The 22,546-nt window shown below is 39.3% G+C and overlaps 1 protein-coding gene and 1 long non-coding RNA gene across 4 annotated transcripts in view; one reads left to right on the top strand and one right to left on the bottom strand.

The window, feature by feature from the left end:
* Nucleotides 1-2,931, top strand: part of LOC133104294 (uncharacterized) — an 8,750-nt gene extending 5,819 nt beyond the window's left edge. The window contains exon 5 of the long non-coding RNA XR_009703515.1: nt 169-2,931. This is a non-coding gene — a long non-coding RNA (uncharacterized LOC133104294). The remainder of the gene's footprint in view (nt 1-168) is intronic.
* RRN3 (RRN3 homolog, RNA polymerase I transcription factor) overlaps nt 1-22,546 on the bottom strand; it is a 25,408-nt gene extending 2,862 nt beyond the window's left edge. The window contains exons 1-16 of one of the 3 annotated variants that reach the window (XM_061209935.1): nt 22,422-22,546; nt 21,034-21,139; nt 19,816-19,872; nt 14,989-15,078; nt 14,747-14,876; nt 14,294-14,353; nt 13,880-13,943; nt 13,044-13,113; nt 11,697-11,795; nt 9,549-9,641; nt 8,410-8,548; nt 7,083-7,213; nt 5,500-5,630; nt 4,363-4,547; nt 3,242-3,350; nt 437-589 (exon numbers count right to left, since the gene is read on the bottom strand). In XM_061209935.1, coding sequence (XP_061065918.1) covers nt 437-589; nt 3,242-3,350; nt 4,363-4,547; nt 5,500-5,630; nt 7,083-7,213; nt 8,410-8,548; nt 9,549-9,641; nt 11,697-11,795; nt 13,044-13,113; nt 13,880-13,943; nt 14,294-14,353; nt 14,747-14,876; nt 14,989-15,078; nt 19,816-19,872; nt 21,034-21,139; nt 22,422-22,510 — 1,706 coding nt within the window. In that variant the 5' untranslated portion in view covers nt 22,511-22,546. The remainder of the gene's footprint in view (nt 1-436; nt 590-3,241; nt 3,351-4,362; nt 4,548-5,499; nt 5,631-7,082; nt 7,214-8,409; nt 8,549-9,548; nt 9,642-11,696; nt 11,796-13,043; nt 13,114-13,879; nt 13,944-14,293; nt 14,354-14,746; nt 14,877-14,988; nt 15,079-19,815; nt 19,873-21,033; nt 21,140-22,421) is intronic. The other 2 variants (XM_061209937.1, XM_061209936.1) reach the window with 2 other exon arrangements.

Here is a 22,546-nt window from a genome sequence, read left to right as displayed (position 1 = left end):
CCATCCAGATAAATCACTTGGCATTTGCTTATCCTGTGCAACAGTATGGGATGTGGTCTCTAGAAGAAGGAACAAGTCATTTGGCAGAAATTTATGAGCCAAGAAAAGGCAGCATCCTCCCTATCCAGGTACCTCTATCCCCAGCCTCTTGTATTTTTAAACCAACAGGTTTCAAGAAAAACAAAAACCTCCTGGTGTCAATCTGGGTTCCTACTGAGGGAGAGACCTGCAAGCCCTCGTGTGCCACGACCCTCAGCAGCCTTGAACAGGCTTCTCCACACTGGGCCTGGAAAACATGCAAGGAGACCACGAGACCCTATCAACGGCCAGAAGGGCCTCTCACCACAAAGAAACCCCAAATCCCGATCCTGGTAAAGGCACATACACACTGCACTTAAATTCACCATCGAAAGGTCGACTGTCTAAGTGTACCTACCTCTTCAGTACACAAGGATCGAAGGGGAAGAAAGTGTCAAGTGGGTTCGTGCAGGTTTGCACTGAGTCCCCCCCAGCAGTGTTTCTGATAACTGGCAGCATCTGGCGGTTGTTCCTCTCAATGAGGGTGTAGCAGAAGACAAGCTGGTATTTGCTGTGGAATAAAACCAACACAGACAGAGGCATTAATGTGCTGGAATTACTCTGCATGGACACGCCTGTTCGTGTGTGACAACTACCCCGACTATATAGATCTTATTGAACATAACAACTACAAGAAAAAAAATAACATAAAGTAGAAAGTAATGCTTTTAGGGTACAGTCCTCTGGGCCTACTATTTACAAGTTAGCTAAGGAGAAAGAAAATGTGCTATCACTTTATAGAATATGAGAGTGGGCTTAGATTACTAATTAGGCACAACTCACTAAAAATTAATGCATTCACGGTAATTCTTGTAGTTTACAGAATTATGTAGCTGTCTTTACTTATTTTTTACTGTTTGTAAGAATTAGTGGGTTGGTGAAAAAGGGATTCAGGATTCACTGAGAGGGGATATGGGTTGTTGGTGGAGACACTTGGCTGTTGAAGAAATTAAGGAGGGTACTAAGGGAGAGCCATGGGGTTTACTGAATCACGACCTCAGAAAATGGTAAAGAAAAGAAAAGGCATAGTGAGTGAAAACAGTTAAATGGACAGAAAAACTTGTGATAAAAACCAATAGGACCAGGACTTCCCTGGTGGCGCAGTGGTTAAGAATCCACCTACCAATGCAGGGGACATGGGTTCGAGCCCTGGTCCGGGAAGATCCCACATGCCACGGAGCAATTAAGCCCGTGCGCCACAACTACTGAGCCTGCGCTCTAGAGCCTGCGAGCCACAAGTACTGAAGCCCGTGCGCCACAACTACTGAGCCTGCGCTCTAGAGCCTGCGAGCCACAAGTACTGAAGCCCGCACGCCTAGAGCCCATGCTCCGCAACAGGAGAAGCCACCCCAATGACAAGCCCTCCCACTGCAACAAAGAGTAGCCCTTGCTCGCCGCAACTACAGAAAGCCCGTGCGCAGCAACGAAGACCCAATGCAGCCAAAAATTAATTAATTAATTAATTAAAAAAAAACAAAGCCCAACAGGACCATTATGTTGTCAATCTCCCTGGTGGTTATGACTTAGGAACTTCAAAAATCATTCACTGGGCCACTTCTTTGAGAGGAGGATTTAGCTCACCTTTGCCAACTCTCCCCCTCCCACCCTCCCTCCCACGGTACTCTTTCAGGTATCTGTTCTCAGGCTCTCAGGTCACTACTGCTATTTTAAGCACCATGTGTTCATTTCTGTTCCATTAGCCAAGGATCACATTTGACTCTTGGTGTTAAATGGCCAAACCACACTGGAGTACTTCGCAATATCCGGTAAAAGTGAAGATGTGCACCTCCTACAACCCAGCAACTGCACTTCTGGGTGACAGGAAGTATGTGCCTGTGTACCAGGACACACACACAACCATGCACCCACACTGAAAAAGGAAGACAGCTTAAATCCCAACAAAGAATCGATGTTCTAAAATTATGAGAACATTACGCAGCAGTCAAAATCAAAATACAGCTGTATGAGTCAATATGGTTGACTCAATAACCATTAAGTAAGCAGAAGCAGCAGCTACAGAATGATACATAAATTCCTTGCCACAGACCTTTATTTCGACCTCTCACTCTCGCCTCACGTCTTACTAACCTCCGTGCTAATCCCAACCCCAGATCTAGAGCCTCTCTGACCAGTCTGCTCCTCAACTGCAGCCCTCTACTCCCACCCCATGGACATTCTACGGGCAGCTGCCTCTGCTTTGCTCCATCCATCCTACTCTCCCAGCTGCTTCCTATCTTCCCGCGATGTGCTGGAAACGTCCACCCAATGGACACTGTTGCTTGTTGGTTTCTTATCTTAATTCTTTACTACCATTTTTGAGATCTGAGGGAGAGAATACCTTGAACTAGATGGCCAGCAAAGGAAAAATAAGCCTGCTGAATGAGAGCAACAAGATGTTTAAAGGGGACTGAGGGATGCAGAAATTATTCTTATCTTCTAATAGCTCAATCTGTTAAAGATTTTAAGCTATGATCCTGCCCTCAAGATCATAAGATACCCAAGGTCTCCAATTCACTTTCTACGTGAAGCAAAATAATTCAGTGAATGCTTACGAAGGAGCCGGCCTGCCGGCATTCAAACCTTAGCTCTGCCACAGTCTAGCCATGACTCCACACAAGTCATTCAATCTCTCTGTGCCCCCCATCTCGCCATTTATAAATAGGGATTAATAATACAGTCATAGGATTGTGTGAGGATTAAGTGAGTTCTATGCAGAGTGCTTATCAGAACTGTGCTGGGCACACAATAAATGCTACGCACATCAGCTGTAGCCACAAGGCCCTCAATGAACCAATTTCCTATTGTTGGATGTTTATCTCATGTCCAGTCTATTTTTATTACCATTATGAGAGTCACTCTAATAAACATCTGTGGTTTGTACCTCTCAGCTTGCTAGCTGCCTTACTTATTTCAAAGTGCCTAAGCTTCTGCTGAATTATCCTCCTTAGATTAAAAAGTGGTAGCAATTTCCAGTGCAACCAAAGTATAAAAACAATACCTTCAATGCAGTGTTTTCCACAAGTACTGGGTTATTGGTTTTTAAATGATTTTGCTATTAATTGTGTTAAATAATTTCACAGAAATTTAACGGAATTTTACAATACTAATACTAACATAAATTCACTTTGAAATAACTTCCACAAATAAAGCATAAATCACTTACTTTGTGATTGCAGCAAAAAAGTTAACTACTGAGGGCAGGCAAATCTTCAGAGGATTTAGCTGACTCATCACTATCCGTTCAAAATTTAGACTTTGAAGGTACCTCAAACCTTTGATTAAAAAACAAAAGATTTTTTTTTAAAAGGTACAAACACAACAGTCTAAGCAGCACTTATTATTTTATACAGTAAAAAAAACAAATTTAAAAAAGGTATTTGCACAAATGCTTTAAAGGTCCATGTAGACAGTCACACAGTGTAGAGCCCAAAGAATATCACTAGGCTTAACCATATGTATTTATGACCAAACCAACTTTTCTAAAGAAAAGAGTTTATTCTTTTAAATATTCAGGAAGTAAACATACATTCCCAGTGGGCAATAACCTTACATGACAATTTGGAACTCAGATATAAGCAACCTCAGCACATGCTGAGCGTACAGGGGGAAACGACTGTGTGATGATTTCTGCTAACAATCATGGAATCATTAAGAAGCTGAGGCAACACAGTGATTCTCCATTCCTTAGAGGTAATGATTGTACAATATGGAATTTCTCCTTCTTGAATTCCATATGTACACACACACACACACACACACACAATCTGTCAATCTGACAGCCAACAAAACCAAGAGAGACTTACATGTCTTAAGTTATCAGTAAAGTTGAGCATGTTTTTCAAGTGTGCATTAGTTGTTTGTATTTCAGGGTTTTTTTTGTTTGTTTGTTTACAAAAAACTATGGAGGTAGAAGGAAAAATTAGGTAGATACTACTGTCTTGGAACCGATAAATATACTTCTCTCCTATGTTAAAGACACCACACTTATTCTAAGAGGCAAGCAAACCAACTTGTGCCTAAGTGTCTTTTGTTAGGAGATTCTTTGATGTATATTTTGATAAAAATTACTAAAAATGGCATAATGTAATGGCTTACAAGAAAGAGGTACTCTTTAACCAAGACGCTTACCATTTATTTATACAAAAAAAAAAGCGATTTTACTTACATTGTGATAAAACCTTGTCCTACTAGAGTTCATACAACTATTTTTAAGCCCCACATCTTTTTAGAAGTGGAGCTTAAAAGGAAAATCCAGTTCGTATCCATCAACCCCACATCACTGACCTTCCTTCAGGTTTCCACTTAAAAGCTGCCTGTGTCTAAAAACAAAAGTGTAGAACACAGCTTGGCAGGCTGAATAAAATGGTCCATGGAGAGCAACGTCACAAAATGCCTTTGTTCCTGAATCCTGGTTATTAAGGTATACGTGCAGCCACTTAACCAAAAGATCTAGGCATGATTTTACAGTACTAGAGAAAAGAAAAATTCAAGTCAACTTCACTTGCTTCATAAAAAACTAGAATGACATAAGAACACACAATTGCCTCTCCTTACAAACTAAGAAAAGTCTGTCCATTGGCTTCTGTATCTATCACCCATGGGCACAGAGGAGAAGCAAAGAAAGGAAAGAAAATGGTAGGCAGGTGGAAAGACAGCCTTCCAGTTACAAGCTCAAGCACGTGGACCTCCTAGGAACAACAGGCAGGCCCCTAAGAATGCTGAAGTCCCAAGAGCTGGAGAACGGTTTCTCCTCATAAACTCAGAAGGGCTTCTCCGATGGCCTCCCAGCCCTCTTGGGGGAATATGGCCAAAGAGCAGGGCATGTTTACCCACATCTTACAAGAGAAAGACAGTCTGGTTGACCTCACCATTCCCTAAGGGGTTCTGATGAAATCCCATGGTCAACAATTTAGGACAGAACAGCCAGATAGCTTTTAGCTGTCAGGAAAGGGTTTTTAATAGCATCCTTGTCCAAAGATATCTTCATGGATAACTAGAAGAAACAGGCCCAGAGCTGGCCTCCTAAATAGATCTATTACCTTTAAAAGGATTTTTTTCTTCAGCTTTAACAGATACAATTGATTCGGAATGCAAATGAAAAATGACAAACCTATAAAAAGAATCAAAACAGTATACAACACTGTACACCATCCATGAAGACAAATGGATCTTCATATTCAAGTGCAACCATACAGAACAAATTACAAAAGCTTTTCATGTGAGGTTTTACATTTTGAAAAGGAGACATTTTATTCTGAAATTGCCTCTCAGAAATATAAACATCTTGAATAGAGTGGGGGAACAGATTTTTTCACTTTAAAGACAGACCAAAAAAATAAGGCAGATATTTCTCTGACTTGAGACAATACTATACTTTCTAAAGCATGATATGAAAAGCACTTGGAAAATTAGGTTACTTACATAAGAGGAACAAATTTAGCTCTTGCCAAAAAGCTTCCAATATAATTTGCAGCAGCTTGCCTGATGATAGCAGGATTATTTGGATCCTGCAATTTTTTCCACAGATGTTCCAAAAATGCTTCTGCAAACCCCTATAAAAAGAGAAGGTGTTGGTCTCATCTTTTTTTAATGCTTAAGATATTCTGGCGATCAGAATCCTAAGATTTTTAACTCACCAGTATGGGAAAGTTCTAGTATCTCAGTTATACTGCTAGATAAATAATGGATACGTTATCATGGTTCTTATTTTTAAAACACTTTGAGATAATACTATTAAAAACAAAAGGTGTTCCACAGCATCAAATAATTCAATGGATCCCAAAACTAGCTGAGCATCAAAATCAACCCTACAGATTCAGGGCTTTGGAACCCTACAGATTTGTGACAGGGCTTTGGGATCCACCAGTTTTTAAAGCTCTGTTAGCGGAAATTCTCTGGTGGTCCAGTAGTTAGGATTCGGTGCTCTCACTGCCGGGGCCTGGGTTCTATCCCTGGTCAGGGAGCTAAGATCCCAAAAGCTAAGTGGCACAGCCAAAAAAAATAAATAAATAAAGCTATGTAAGTGATTCTGATATTTAGCCGTAACTGGAAACCCGTGATTAACCACGCTCACATGGGAACTCTTTCTGCAGTACCTTTCAGACTGCACATATCAAACTTAACCAGAAATAGAGACTAAAGTATAGTCGGTGGGACTTCCCTGGTGGTCCAGTGGGTAAGACCCTGAGCTCCCAATGCAGGGGGCCCGTGTTCGATCCCTGGTCAGGGAACTAGATCCCACACACATGCCCCAAATATGAGACCGCATGCCGCAACTAAAAGATCCTGCATGCTGCAATGAAGACCCGGTGCAGCCAAAATAAATAAATAAATATTTTTAAATAAATAAATAAAGTATAGTTGGCATTTGACTAATTATGCTAATTGTAGGAAAAAAACAGACCAATTCGCCTCTTTTCAACAAAGGATGCAACCTCCATCTTCTCCCAAATAGCTCTTTTCAAAAGCTACTAACACATGCTTTGGGGCAGATTGAGTTTAACCTTCCTATCCATGACCAATACCCTCCTGGACTATTCTAGGAAGCTACAAAATAGTTGCAAAGAAGAGTCCTGTGTTCTTTTGTTTTGCTTTGTTCTCAAAATAGAAAAACAAAGTCTGAAGTTTTAAAATCCTAGATTAAAAATTTAGTTTGGGCTAGTTAAGATCAACTGAAAGAGAATAAAGAAAATAAACAGTTAAATATCCCTTATGAGATTTTAATAAAGGCTTGAATTAAAGGGAAGGGCACCACCTAGTGGACCAAATGCAGGATGACATTTTCAGAGCACTCAGCTTAAGCTGACAGGCAGCAGCAATGCCCTCTGCTCCTTCCGTGGGTTGAAAAGGGCTTGTTATTTCATCAGGGGCACTAAGTAAAATGAGCTCAAGACAAAGAAATACTTCACGGTCTCTCTTCCACACCTCCCTCCACCCCCCATTTTTTAAGGGAAAATTCTGGGCAAGAATAAAATAAGCTACAATAATGTGAATGACATACTCACCAATTTAAAGCTACAGAGGTAAAACATGAAAAACTGCACATGGCAAGAGGCATGCGTGGGCAACAGGAGTTTGTCAAAGATGGTTATGAGATCTCGATATAAATCCTTTGTTTTGTTGTTATCAATCTTACCTATGAAGAAAATTTGGCATTTCAGTTTTATAAAGACATTATTTTCAAGCTACCAGTTTCATTTACCAAATTTGTAAAAAGCAAACAATACCATTAAGACATACATCATCTATTAAGCTACGGGGGGGTGGGGGGGAATGCCATCTTTATTTTGTACAGAGTTTCCTTTTTAATTACAATAACCCAGCACTGGCAAGGAAGCAGGCTCTCATCTCATACACACTACTGTGATGCCACACATTGTAAAACTGCCATTTAGAAGCAGAAGCCCTCTGATCCAGTAATTCTACTGCTAGAAATTTATCACAAGCAAATAATTGACAATATATATACAAGGATGTTCATTATACTGTTATTTATAATGGCAAAAAAAGCAGGGGGAGAAAAAAAATAAGAAACCAGTTAAATCCATATAACTATTTTAGAAGAACAGTGAATGGTACGAGAAAATGTTCACAAGAGATGAAAAGGGAAGATTATAAAATACTACATATAGTGTGATCCCCAAATCCACTGAGAAAAACACATATACCCATGCAAACAGAAAAGAAAAAAAAAATGCTAATAATGGTTCTCCAAATAGTAAGAATGTGGCTGTATAAACCTTGTAAATCCTTTCCTGTATTCTCCAAATTTTCTCTAATCAATATGTATTATTTTTATAACAGCAAAAAAGTTAAAGTAGTAACATATTAATTCAGATTCAAGCCCTAATAATAGGACTGAGTGGCATGGCAAAGCCTCTAGACTAAAAATTCTGTAAGGACAAGAAGCATATCAATTTGTTCACTACAGTACCAACACCTGGCAAAACCAGTTACCTAGACTCTCTAAATTCAATACAGAACACCAAGTACCATGTATCAACGTCTACTATACCATTTCTTAAATGTCTTGAAATTGAGGTCTGCCTAAACTGTCCAAGCTCCATATATAAGCTTTCAATACAGTAATCAGTGAAAATATCATCAAGGGCTTTGAAGACAAACATAACTAAGCCTGAATCCCGGTCCCACTATTCTCAAGCTATGTCATGTTGGCAAGTAACAATCTCTCTAAACCTTCTCTTCCTCATACTCAAAACAGTGATTTTTTGACAGGATTTCTATCAGTACTAAAGTATGAAAAATACCCAGCACAGTGCATTGTAGGTGTTCAACAAAGCAGCGGTTACTGTGACTACTACAGGTTGTTACCATCTACATAGCAGACATCCTTAATGTAGGACAAAAGTAAAGACAGCAGGATGTCCAGGCGTTCAGCTACAGGATGGACCATCTGATCAAGCATTCCCGGATCAGCCTTTGTTTCATGGTCAGTTTCTTCATCTTCGTCCTTTGAAAGTAAAGTAAAAACTAACATTAAAAGCCTCAGTAAAAGTAGTTTAGTGAGAAAATTCTGAGGTAATCGTTTCCTTTAAAAGAGAAAAGAAAATACACAAAGACCTTTCCAGGCAGGGGCTCTCAACCAGAGGTGTGAATCAGAACCACCCGTGGAATTCAAAATGAAAGCACAGATTCAGCCTCTGATTCTCATTTAGACACCCATTTACAGTGTGGCCATGCAAACATCACAGATTTCCCCCAGCTCCTGGCACCCACTGTTGGTGCCAGTTTCCTTTCCCAGGACAGGGCACCCATCCCCGAGCTGCTATGAGTATTGGCTGCCGACAGCTCACAGCTTCTCCCCCTTCTCCAGAGAAATGCCCTTGCTGCTCCCATTCCCTCCCCATCAGAACTGACTGACACGAGGTCACAGGAGGCCATCTCTCTGGTCTCAAGGCAGGACTAACTCTATCCTGCAACTCATGCTCCAGAGCTTCTGCGGGGGATCAGGCTGTAGCTGCTTTCCAACTGAGACCGAACTCTCACTTAGTTCCTTCCCTTGCCTTTTCCAGCTTCCTCACACCCTTTGTCCCAAGGGCACCTGAATCCCCATCTCAGGCTCTCCTCCCGGTGAACCCAACCGAAGACACTGCCCCAGGTAGAGAAGCACTGCATTAAGGTATACAATTTGTAAAACACAGAAGTTACATTGGTATGCTTTTCCATTTATCACTCTTTCACAAACAACATGTGGTTTACAAAAACAAAGAACAAACAGAAGAATAAAAATGAAACATACTTCACCAAACCCAAATTCAAAGCCTTGGAAATAAGCTCTACTAGTCAATAAGCAACAAAAAAGCAAACTACTCATTTAAGAAATCATTTTCAAGTTTGCTGAACTACTGTTTTAATTCAAAGCCTTGAAAAAGGTGAAAGCCATTAGCTGTTTCTTCCCACCCTCTGGGACTGTGAACTGTGTATGTCTGATTTCATTAATAAATGCTGACCATATTAAAGAGCCCTTCTGTGGCATCTGTTCCACTACTAGTCTGAGTTGCTGTTTCCTCAGCATCTTCAATATCCTGCCGGGATGCATTCACCTACATTACAACAAAGAAAAAAAAAAAGAATAAAAGCTTTTAAAATATAACTACATTATTCAGGGACTCGAAATTCACCTGATACACATGCTTTAAAGATGTCCATATTAGCACCCTATATAGCACTGTAACTCAATAAACAATCACAATGCAAACCTATAAATGGGTCTGGGTCATGAAGAAATTTACAAGATTATAAATTAAGCTCCCTGTACTACATATGTACATAAAATTAATATGAACTGTGCTATGTTGGTCTAAAACAGATAGCTTCAACAAACTCAACGTTTATTCCAACTCTTACTATGCACAAGACACACGCATGGTGTATAAGAAGCATATCATCAATCAACTGAGGAGAAAATTATTAAATGCAATCAATTTTGAATTAATGAATATTTATTTGGCTATATAACCCTTCAGATATCTTATTTAACATACCACTCATATCATGCCTTTTCAACTGTCTATAAATGACCTTCTTCCTAAATACACTCTAAAATGTTCCATAAGCATATATGTATGCAGTTGACCAGAGAGGTTTAACTCCAAGTGAGCAACGTGCCAGCCCACCCAACCTCCAGCCCTTCCTAGACCTCCTACAGAATCAATGTTCTTCCCATCAACTCCTATTTCCTTAGTCCACAAACCTCAAGTCTCCCCAACCCTGAAACATGTCTCTCACCCCGCCTCATCCCCTCTTTACACCACAAACCCTCACCAGGTCTCTAGCAGCCCCACTTCCTAACCATCCATGCTCTCTCCAGCAATAGACTACCTCCTAAACACCAAACCCAAGGACTTTGCTTTTCTCATCCTCCTTAAAAAGCTCAGCAATAGGGGACTTCTCTGGTGGTCCAATGGTAAAGAATCCGCCTTCCAATGCAGGGGACGTGGGTTCGATCCCTTGTCAGGGAACTAAGATCCCACATGCCACAGGGCAACTAAGCCCGCACGCCACAACTACTGAGCCTGTGCGCCGCAACTACTGAGCCTGTGCACCTCAACTAGAGAGCCCGCATTCTGCAAACTACAGAGCCCACGCACTCTGGAACCACGCGCCACAACTATATAGAGAACACCCATACACCACTAGAGAGAGAAAACCCGCACACCACAACTAGAGAGAAATCCGCGCGTTGCAACAAAAGATCCCGCATGCCGCAACAAAGATCCCGCATGCTGCCAACTAAGACGTGACGCAGGCAAAAATAAATAAATAAATAATGATAAATAAATAAATAAAATATTTAAAAAAAAAAAAAAGGTCAGCAATATCTCATGCTGCCTACTAAAGCCTTCCTCCCTTCAGATCCTCCCTGGGTGTCCAGACTCTTGGTTTTCCTCTCATTTCCGATCTCACTTCCTCTCTCCTGTTGGCCTCATTCTCAGTCCCCTACCTGCAGCTACAACTGCCTGGTGAATATTCTCCATCTAGCTCCCCACCTGCACCTCAATCCATCCAAAATGGAACCCATCATCCTGCAACTTCCTCCTGACGTTTCTTATTACTGTTACCGCAACACCAACCTTTCATTCTACAGGGAGCTACCTTTGAAGGGTTCCTTTCCCTTACCTTCTACTCCCCTACTTCCAATCCAGTCTCAAGGACCTTTCCTCCCCGTGTCACCAGAATCCATCACTTTCTCATTCCCACTGCAGCTTATTGCAAGCCTCTTTAAGAAAAGTATAAAGAATCCCAAAATAACTTCCTTAGGTATGCATTCCCAACTTCTTCTGACTACATCAGGTTTTCTAGCTCATAACGCATGTGTTCCATTCACAGCATTTACCACGACTGTACTTTTCCATTTACGTGACTATTTAATTAATGCCTTGTTCCCCAACCATGAGAGATGGGACTGTCTATAAACACCAGCACATCAATGCTCAAAGAAATGTTCAAGAAATGTTCAAAGAAATGAATCAAAGGTGGAACTGTGGATTTTTTTCCACTGTTGCTACTACTGTTTCAAATATTATGATTATAACAAATACTATAACATTATTTAATAAATAAAAATCAAAGAGAAAAACAGATTACCCAATACTTACGTCCAACTTGAGCAGCTTTTCAATAACGAGCTCGAGAATTTCATGTCTCAAGGTCGGAAAATACACACTAATCCTTAGTAAGTTATGAACATAACATTCCTAAAACATAAAAAGATGAACATTTCAACAGAGAATAAATGTTTCATAATTATGCAAGCAAAACATCAATTACACAATCTTTAGTTTCAACTATTCAAACAGAAAAGACTATCAAGCAACATAGAAACGACACTGTTTATATACACAATATTAGTATAATTTAATTACCCCCAGTAAATTAAGTTTGTGATTTGTATACTTCTACAGTGTTTTTAAAACAGATTTGTTGAGATATAATTCATATAAAATTCACCTATTTATAAAGTGTACAATTCAATAGTTTTTAGTATATTCACAGAGTTGTGTAACCATCACCATAATCAATTTTAGAACATTTTCATCACCCTAAAAAAAAACCTTGTATCTTCTAATAATGTACCTCCTCCCAGCCCTAGGTAACCACTGGTCTACTTTCTTTCTCTATGAATTTGCCTAGTATAGACATTCCATATAAGTTAGCTGTGAATTTTTCATAGATGCCTTTTATCAGGTTGAGAAAGTTCCCTTCTATTTTTGTCATAAAAGGGTTTTGGCGTTTTTCCATCTATTGAGATGACCATGTGGTATTTATCATTTATTCTGATATAGTATACTAATTGGTTTTGGGGTATTAAATCAACCTTGCATTCCTAGGATAAATTTCATTTGATCATGGTGCATAATTCCTTTTACATGTTGTTAGGTTCAATTTTCTAGTATTTTGTTGAGAATCTTTGCAACTACGTTCATAAGAGATACAATTTGTAACACTCCACTTGAAGCACACCATCACAAATAGCAGCAAAAGTTATTAACTCCTTATTTAATACCTGTAATACATTTAAGAAAAAATAATCTATGCTTAAAAGGGAACCACTATTGAAAGTTACACAGATGATCTAAATATTACACAAAAAACTTAAGACTTCATCTATAGAAGGCTCTGCCTTCATGTTCAAATAAAGCATGTTTATAATTGGTAGTAAATGAACTATTATCTTCTAGTAATTCCCATCTGTGTAAGCATTAAGCCTATTTAGATATTTCTGAAATGGACTCTGCCTTTGACTTGCACGTAGGAATAAGAGAAAAGGCCCTGAGAACCCTCAGTCAGTCGCTTGCTAAGAAAGGAATCTGAGTCAAATTCTTAGTCTTGAGTTTAAAATTCAGCAGACAAAACAACTTTCAAGAAAAAGACCTAAACTCACCTAAAACTAAATCACAAAAAACAACTTTTCCATTAGTTTCCCCAATGAAAAGATTTCTTACCAACGTTCTCTCTGATTTTCGAACAAACGGAAATTTTTCCACCAGTATCGGCATAAGAAACCATGGTGTTCTATTTTAAAAAGAAAAAACATGCAACCAATCCATGTTAACCGGACTTTCTTGGAAGGTTAACATTTCCATTCTAAGAGCAAATATACATACAGGAGGCAAACGGTAACTCCTATTTCAAGCAATTGGAACTGAAAATAAATGCATGACTTCAGAGAAAATCTGTAACAACTTAGGGAAAAATAAGCTTCTATTAAGTTTGATATCAACAGCAAATTAAAGGGGGATCCTTTTTTCCACAAAGTTTAATGAAGAGCTTCAGTTTAAAATCTAAACACTTCCCACTGCACATATATATTATTTTAAAAAGGAGAAAAAATTATCAACTTGGGCTTTTTAAAGTTAGCTTATTTGCTAAACTTACTGGGGGAATTTGAAGTTCACCCCTCCAAAAGAAACCTACACACCTTAAAATATTTTCTTAGAACTAATTTTTATTCATATGGCATGACACAAACGCAGGGGCTTCTCACTGAAAAGTTTTGGATATCGTGTCTCTCGAAGATAAAAGCAAAATTCCAACCACCATAAAAAGCTGGAGGGGAGAACTTGCATACAAGTTTTGAAGAATAGTTAAAGGCAATGAATAGAGAACTGAAATGCCATTTTTTGTAGAAAGTGATGTGATGTCAACAGGATACAAAAAATATGCAGCATATAACTTCACTTTTGATGCTATGAACATTTTACAATTTTCTACTAACCTATCATAATTTTCTTGAGACTTAAACACCACAATTCAAAATAAGTAACCAAAGTATACTCACGATGGGACATATCTTGCTATTATTTGTAAGGCTCTGTGACATGTGTCAAAATTTGCAGGAAGATCTACAAGGTGAAAAGGGAGAGTATGAGCATCAAGATAAAACTGAAAACTGAACAATTATCTACCTAAGTCTAAAAATGCCTGCTAACCAAAACTGAATCATTTGTCAGCAAAATAATAATTTCAAGAGTTTTCTCCATGACCGACTATCAATGAAGACTATAAATAATGCCATTAAGGGCAATTGATTGCACGTTAACATTAAATATAACAAAACGATTCCATCAAGGTTGCCTTTTGTTGCAGTCTACATATTAGATTAAGTCCTGGAGGTGCCAGGATACTTTAGCATTCAGCATGCATTCACTAAGACACAGGAGGCAGTCTTTGCTTTAATCCTCTTTATACTTACTATCATCTTCGTCATCAGAATCCGAAACATCTATGTCACCTTCCTTAGTGACCACTCGGGCTTTTGAGGAAAAAAGGAAATATGTTATTCTTCTAATATTGATCTAAACAATCAACAGCTACATAAAAAAGTGATTTTTCCATTGTCCAAACTTAATACAATAAAATTTACAATGGGGGCAGGAGGTTTAAGTAGCTAAAAATCCCTGAGTTCCAAGACTTCGTCAGAAGCTCCCTAAAGCAAATTACAATCCATAAAAATCATAGCAACAAATGAATCTAGACACTTCCACAGAGGTCATTATAGGGGACAGACATGTACCAGAACTGCTGCCAATAAGCATCCTGGAATCTTCCATGGTGGCATAATCTCCAAAATATAGTGGGAAGGTAACTTTTTAATAGAGATATTTAAAAAAATAAAAATCAAAGCAAGCAAAGAGCAGCCACTTACGAGGTACAAAATGAGAAGCAATCATGCTGAGACATGGTCTAAGGAAGACAGTCTGTGCTGATACAAGATTACCAAGGAAAGCTAAATACTCCTCCACCACTGTCTGACTTCTATTTAACCACTGCAACCTCTAGAGGTGGGAGGGAGAGAAAGACAAAAGGAACATTTTACTGATACAATATATACTATTTTCAAAGTACTGAATTACATATAATAGTTGATGAAATAAATGGTGAACTTACCAACAGAATATTAATAAGCTGCTCAAAGTCTTTTGTCAAGTACATGATGGAGGAACGAAATTCCAGTAGCCAGTTAATGATCTGGTCATCCTTAAGTTAAACAAAGAAAAGTACTTTCAAAATCACAAATTCTCTCAAATAACAGAGAAATGATATCTATCTGGCATTGATCATCTATCAACAATATTTAGGGACTTCCCTGGTGGTCCAGTAGTTAAGACTTTACCTTACGATGCAGGGGGTGTGGGTTCCATCCCTAGTCAGGGAGCTAAGATCCCACATGGCTCGTGGCCAAAAAACCAAAACATAAAACAGAAGCAACATTGTAACAAATTCAATAAAGACTTAAAAAAACACTGTCCACATCAAAAAAAAAAAAAATTAAATTGGGGGAAAAAAATGTCACAAACTTGGACTTAAGCCAAAGTTGGGATGAAAATTTCTTAGTTTGTATCAAAATGGAAAAAGATGTTACAATAAATTTTCCTTTTTTTTAAAAGTAATATAATAACTGATATACAGGAAAAAGAATCAAATGCAATACTTAATTCTAATCACTTCTGTTTGCCCTAGAAAAGTAAGAACACCTCAAATGTTGACACCTGGGACTTCTTTAAACTAAAGAATTGTAACAAATTCAAATATTCTAAGACCACAAGGACCAACAGGTACCTCTACTTCCTCTATGCTCATGCTGACCTGCAAGCATGTTGACAACATTCATCTAAGCTGATTAACTAGAGTCATCAATAAATGTAACTTTTTCTTAACCCAACCTTCAAATGGGTTTAAATGAATTAAAATGTGTTCTATATAAATGATGGTTCCACTACTCCATTAAATATTTTTCAGACAATAAAATTACTATTCATAATACTTTTAGTGACACGGGAAAACCTAAATAGCAATACAAAAAAGAAGCCATGTAGAGAATAAGATATCAGTTATATTTAATAAAGATACTGTTTGTATTCATGCATATATACAGCATAGACAAGAAAAAAATTAAAGCCCCTAATTTTGGGGAATTCCCTGGTGGTCCAGTGGCTTTCACTGCTGAGGGTGCGGGTTCAATCCCTGGTTGGGGAACTAAGATCCCGCAAGCTGGGCAGCGCAGCCAAAAAAGAAAAAAAAAAGGCCCTAATTTTTGAAAGAAAATGGTTAATGCTGATTAAGACTCAGTAGGGGAAAGAGACATATGGTGTTGTACCTTTAGCAACAGACTACAAACAGACAGTGTTGAACCTGCAGTGATGAACTATTAGCAGACAGGGCTGGACCTACAGCAATAGACTACTTATAGGGAGTGTCATTTAGTGAGAACACACCATGTGCCAGGCATGGTGCTCAACACTGTACATATATACCTTTTCCGAATCCTAACAATGCTGCAAATGGATTACTGTTATTCCCATTTTACAGTTGAGGCAACTGAGCCTAAGAAAGATTAATAAGCAATTTGCCCAACCAAACCAGTAAAAAACTAGGTTCAAACCTGACCGCCTACAGGAATAAAGATGCAGACGTAGAGAATGGACTTGAGGACACGGGGAGGGGGAAGGGTAAGCTGGGATGAAGTGAGAGAGTGGCATGGACACATATACACTATCAAATATAAAACAGATAGCTAGTGGGAAGCAGCCGCATAGCACAGGGAGATCAGCTCAGTGCTTTGTGATCACCTAGAGGGGTGGGATAGGGAGGGGGGGAGGGAGACGCAAGAGGGAGGAGATATGGGGATATATGTATAGATGATTCACTTTGTTATAAAGCAGAAACTAACACACCATTGTAAAGCAAGTATACTCCAATAAAGATGTTAAAAAAAAAACCTGTCCGCCTAGATCAACGCTCTGCCCACTTTCCCACAATGCCTTGCTCCACATGAAGGAGCGCCCCACCTTTTCCCCACCGGTTCACCAGTGAGTGCTTCCTATGCATTATCTATGTGACAAAGCTCAATGACACTGACTATTTACTGATGAACCCTAAGTAACCTGGCAATAAAGTAAGTCGCAACTCATTTGCACTACAGTAACTTCATAATGTCCACAGTCATTAAGGATAACAAGGCCTGAAACAGAGAAGACAAGCTAAGTTACACACAAATAAAAATAAGTTAGCTCTATACTGTCACTTTTCCACTAAAACAAGTGCAACAAAATTATAAGGACAACATTTAAACTGCTCCACTTTTTAAAGTAAACCAGTCAGAGACTTTGGTGCTTTAGTACTGAACTATTATTAGAAACAAATTATTTTAACACTCCTCTGAACTAATGTGGACACAAATGATGTGACTCTTGGTCTGTCAAAATCCCAAGGAGACGTGCTGATATAAAATACAGCAGAACACAAAGAATGTGGTTCTTCGTACTTGTGGAAGAATGCACAGGTCTTTAAAGAAAGCTTTAAAGAAGAAGTGATGCTTCCATTGTCTTTAAACAGAGTATGTATTCTTGGGGGCTCTATACCTTACAGAGGTAAAAGCATGTCTTCAGAACACCAAAAGTAGTTCAGTATGGCTGGACTATATCGTGAGCAAGCAAGCCAACAGACAAATCTGGGGAGCAAAGAGGGGCCAGGCAAATCAGTGAAGTCCTTGTAAGCCAAATTTACAATTAGGAAGATCTGCTGGCAGTGTAGGGTACGGACTGAATGAACAACCATGTGCTTAGACAGAACCTGAGAAAGTTCATTGGTGAAGATGATATTGCAGTTGGATCTCAAAGAGTAGGAGTTTTATAATTACAGTAATAATAATAGTAAACACTAATATAAGACTAACTATGTGCAAGGCATTATTCTAAGACTTTAACATATATTAACTCATTTAATCCTTACAACCGCTCCATGAGATAGGTACTACCATTGGTTCCCATTTTATAGCTGGGGACACTGAGGCACTGAAATGCAGTAACTTGCCCTCAGTCACAAAGCCAGTAAGGGAGGGAGGCTATGTAACCAGAGCCCATGCTCAAATAGGTAGCAAACAAAGTAGATACAGAGGACCTCTTACAGCCAGAAAAAAAAAGGCACATGCAAAGCCCTAAAGATGAACAGAAATGGCAAATTTAAGAAATAAAGTATCTAGTGGGACTGAACACTGAAAATTTGTTGCAGACCATGCTAAGAAGCTGGTCCTTTATTCTTCAGTGGGCATGAAGTAGGGCAATGACATGTTTAGAATGTGCTTTAGAGATGACTTAGGCTGAGACAGAGATAAGCAATAAATCATTTAAGCACATAAAAAAAGCTGCAGAAGTGGGTTTGGGAGAGAGAGAATGCTAAGTTCAGGGCACTTGTAACACCTGTGGGCTGGCAGTTTAGACATCTGTACAGCATTGTAATTCAACTATACTTCGATAAAAAATAAATTAAATTAAATTAAAATTTTAAGATTTTAAAAAAAGAAAGAAAGAAAGAAACAGGTCTGGAGCCCACAAGAGCAATCTGAGCTATAGATGCAAATCTGGAAGTTATCAGGACACAGATAAATTTCAAAGCCATGAGGGCATAAGGAAAACACACAGGAAGAATCTGTTAAGTGAGGAAAGGGTTAAGTTTGGAAATCCAATCAATGCCAAATTTAAGAAGAATCTGTCAAGAGAATGATTAGAGATAAGTGATAAGAAGACAGGAAGATCAAAGAAACCGAAGGAAAGGGGTTTTTTGTTTTGTTTTTTCATTTTATTTTATTTTTTGGCCGCGCCACGCAGCATGCGGGATCTTAGTTCCCCAACCAGGGATCAAACCTGCACCCTCCGCAGTGGAAGCGCTAAGTCTTAACCACTGGACCGCCAGGGAAGTCCTGAAGGAAAGGTTTTAAGAAATGGGTAGTCAACTGTATAAACTGCTACAAGGAATTACTATGGGGCTTTAAAAAAAAAAAAGAAAGTCCACTGAAATCAACACGTAAGAAATCACTGGTAACTTCTGTCATAGTAAATACAGCAGTGGACTTAACAGTGGATTTAAACATGAATGAGAAATGAGAAAATGCAGACTGTCAACAGGAACAACAACTAACAATTACAAAGTCCTCTGAGTCAGAGGCTGTTCTAAATGCTTCTTGTATAGTAACTCATTGGATCCTCTTAAAACAGCTACATTTAAGGTACTTCTCTTATTTCTCTGGTTTTACAAGGAGGAAAACAGAGGCAAAGAGGTTAAACAACATGCCCAATATCACACACTGGGAAACAATGGAGTTGGGATTTTAATGCCAGGCAATCTGACTACCACTGTCCACAGTAATAGACTATTCTTTCCAAAATTGGGCAATAAAGGAAGAAAAGGGAAATAACATTTACTGAGTTGTTACTACATGACAGGCATATACCTTGAACCATTTCCAAAAACACTGAAAGAGTAGTAGTTTGAAAGAAAAGTCATTTTTTGTTGTTTTTTTGTTTTGTTTTGTTGTTTTAGCACTGGAGAGACATGAGAGTTGCATGCAGCATAGAAGAAAGGTTCTAAAAAGGAAAAATTAAAGCAGGGTTTCTCAACCTCAGGACTACTGGCATTTGGGGCCAGATCATTCATTGCTGTGAAGGGCTGCCACGTGTACTGTAGGATGTTTAGCAGCATCCCTATCATCCACTCACTAGATGCCAGTAGCACTCTTCCCTTCTCCCAGTTGTGGCAATCAAAAATGTCTCCAGTTCATCACCAAATTACCTCGGGGGCAAAAGTGCCCCTGGTTGAGAACCATTAAAGAAGGATCATAGAGCAAGTTCTAGAGAATGGAATAGGACCAAAAGTGCAAACCAATGTCTCTACAAAGTGGCAACAACTTTGCTAATAATCAAACACAAAATTAATTACCTTTATCTCTGGATCTGATAGCTGGTTCTTCAACAACTCAAAGTCATTTGTTTCCCCCTTAATGAGAAGGGGGGGAAAAAAAATGAATTTTTCCTTGCTTGGGTTTCCAGTTAAAGACCAACAGCAGGATTTTTAACTTTTACAAAAAGAACATTGTAACATACACATATCAGTTGCAGATTATAAAATCCTGACTACGAAAATTTTAAAACTCATGTTAGTGTAGCTAGGGGGCTTGGAAAAAAGAAAATGACAACAGGCCATTCATATGTAGCTATACTTGTGTACTGACATTTGAATATGATAGTCAATATTCCATGATACTATCCAATCACATATATGGATATAAATGCAGGTTACATATAAAAATAGACAGTAATGCATATTTTCCCACCATTGCTGAGATACAGCAGAATCACTTCTAAGCTAACACAAAAACAAAGCCAAAAAAAAAAAATCCCCATTAATAGAGTTGGTTTATTGTCCCAAAGCAATGATTTGGTAACTCCTTAAGAAATAAAATGCGGGACTTCCCTGGTGGCGCAGTGGTTAGGCATCCGCCTGCCAATGCAGGGGACACAGGTTCGATCCCTGGTCCGGGAAGATCCCACATGCCGCGGAGCAACTAAGCCACAACATAGTTGTGCGCCACAACTACTGAGCCTGCGCTCTAGAGCCCACGAGCCACGACTACTGAGCCCACGTGCCACAACTACTGAAGCCCGCGCACCTAGAGCCGTGCTCCGCAACAAGAGAAGCCACCACAATGAGAAGCCCGCGTGCTGCAACGAAGAGTAGCCCCCGCTCGCCGCAACTAGAGAAAACCCATGCACAGCAACAAAGACCCGACACAGCCAAAAATAAATAAAATAAATAAATTTATTAAAAAGAAAAAAGAAATAAAATGCTTTGATCTAATGGTTTTTTATTCTACTACTTGCTAAAGATTTTAAAAAACACTAGGTAAATAAAGCACTTGAAGATGTGAAACCTCAGCAAAGGGGTTACTACTCTAATTTTGAACTGACAGCACCGTGCTGTTGTTAAATTTATTTGATTTCAATATTGATATCTAAAATCCATTTTATTTGTCTACTGGTTTTTAGTATAACAGCTATAACTGTATTCTGACCAGCAAAAATCAAACCTCAATATATCAATTATATTTCAATAAAGTTGGGGAAAAAACCCACCAAACCTCACATTATCATCTCTTACCTTTCTGTACTTCAACAACACTTCTGTCACAGTTCCACCAAACCGAACAGTTTTTCTTGGGGGAGAATTGAAGAAATCATTTTCTAATGCAAGCATATCTGAAAGCCTATGGAACCAAGATTATTAAGCCATTAAGTGCATGACAGGGAAAAATAAAAGCTATAATAGCCAACACTTATTGAACCAACATCATTCAGTGGGACTACTGCTAAAGCCTCCTAACTGGCCTCCCTCCTTCCACTTGAGTCCCCCAGCAATCCATTCTTCATTCAGTGATCTAATGATCTTTCAAAAACTTAAGACAGATCATGCTACTCTACTCTCTTGCTTAAATTCTCCAAAGGTTTCCTACTCTTTATCGTCTTCAAGGTCCTACATTAATCTGGCCCCTGCCTACCTCTCTGACCTCATCTCTAACCACTTACCGTACTGCAGCCAGGGTCCTTTCTGTTCTTCAAACCTGCCAAGCAGATTCCCATTTTACTTACTATTCCCTCTGTCAGAAACACTCACTCTCCAGATGTGTACGTGGTTGGACCCTTGTCTTCATTCAAGTTGAAGCTCAAATGTCAGAGACCTTCCCCATCAGAAATCGAAAGTACCCATCCTCTCCCTCTCCCCTACCATCACACTGTTTTATTTCTTCACAGCAGTTACCGCTATCTGAAATCATCGTTTACTTATCTACTGTCTTTCCCTCCTTAGACTGAAGGTCTGTTGAGAGCAGGGACATTGTCTCTTTTGATATACTGTCCCCCATGCTTAACGCCAAAAGTAAGCACTTAAAAAAATATATTATGAATGATATTACGCCAAGTGTTCCGCAAAGTTTGCTTCTTTTAAACAGAGCAGATTAGTGAAAAAACATAGCATCCTGCTAAGGACTCTCAAAGTTAAACCCCGAAGTGTTTTACGGGGGTTAGGGGCTTTAAAAGCTGAGCTAGATATAAACACTGTTAAACAAACGTATGTCAAAACAAATTTCAAACAAACAAACAAAACGTTAAGACGCAATTTTCCGTCAGTGGCAGCATCTGGCTAATAATCCAAATAACCCACGGACCTCTTTCCAAAGCTAGTCGAAGAAGCAGGAGGGAAGAATAAAGGAGCAGAACGTAGTACCCAGGCCTGGGATGCTATAAGGGAACCCAGTGGGGAGAAAGGGGGGACTATGGAACAGAGAATAGGTTCATTTTTCCATCCCCTCTCCCACTTTTATTACCCATCTAAGGGGCATGGACTCACTCTTGAGGACCTGAAGTGACCCTCTTCCCTCTGCTCCCACCCCACTCCGTTAGCTCTGTCCCAGACCCTTCAGGTCCGCTCCCCTAATCCCGGTCCTGGGCTTTGGTCCCAGACGCGCAGAAGGAAGCGTCCTGGGTTCTTACCCGGTCCTCGACGCGCCCAGCGTCTTGACTGCAGCTGCCGAAGCGGCGGCATCTCCGGGCAACCGCGTGTGAAGCAACGGTGCCGCCATCTGACCAGACACACGCGACGACTACAGCTTACGCCG

Source organism: Eubalaena glacialis, chromosome 13 (assembly GCF_028564815.1).
Source record: "Eubalaena glacialis isolate mEubGla1 chromosome 13, mEubGla1.1.hap2.+ XY, whole genome shotgun sequence".
Classification (NCBI taxonomy): Eukaryota; Metazoa; Chordata; class Mammalia; order Artiodactyla; family Balaenidae; genus Eubalaena; species Eubalaena glacialis.
This window is presented reverse-complemented; position numbering and strand designations above follow the sequence as displayed.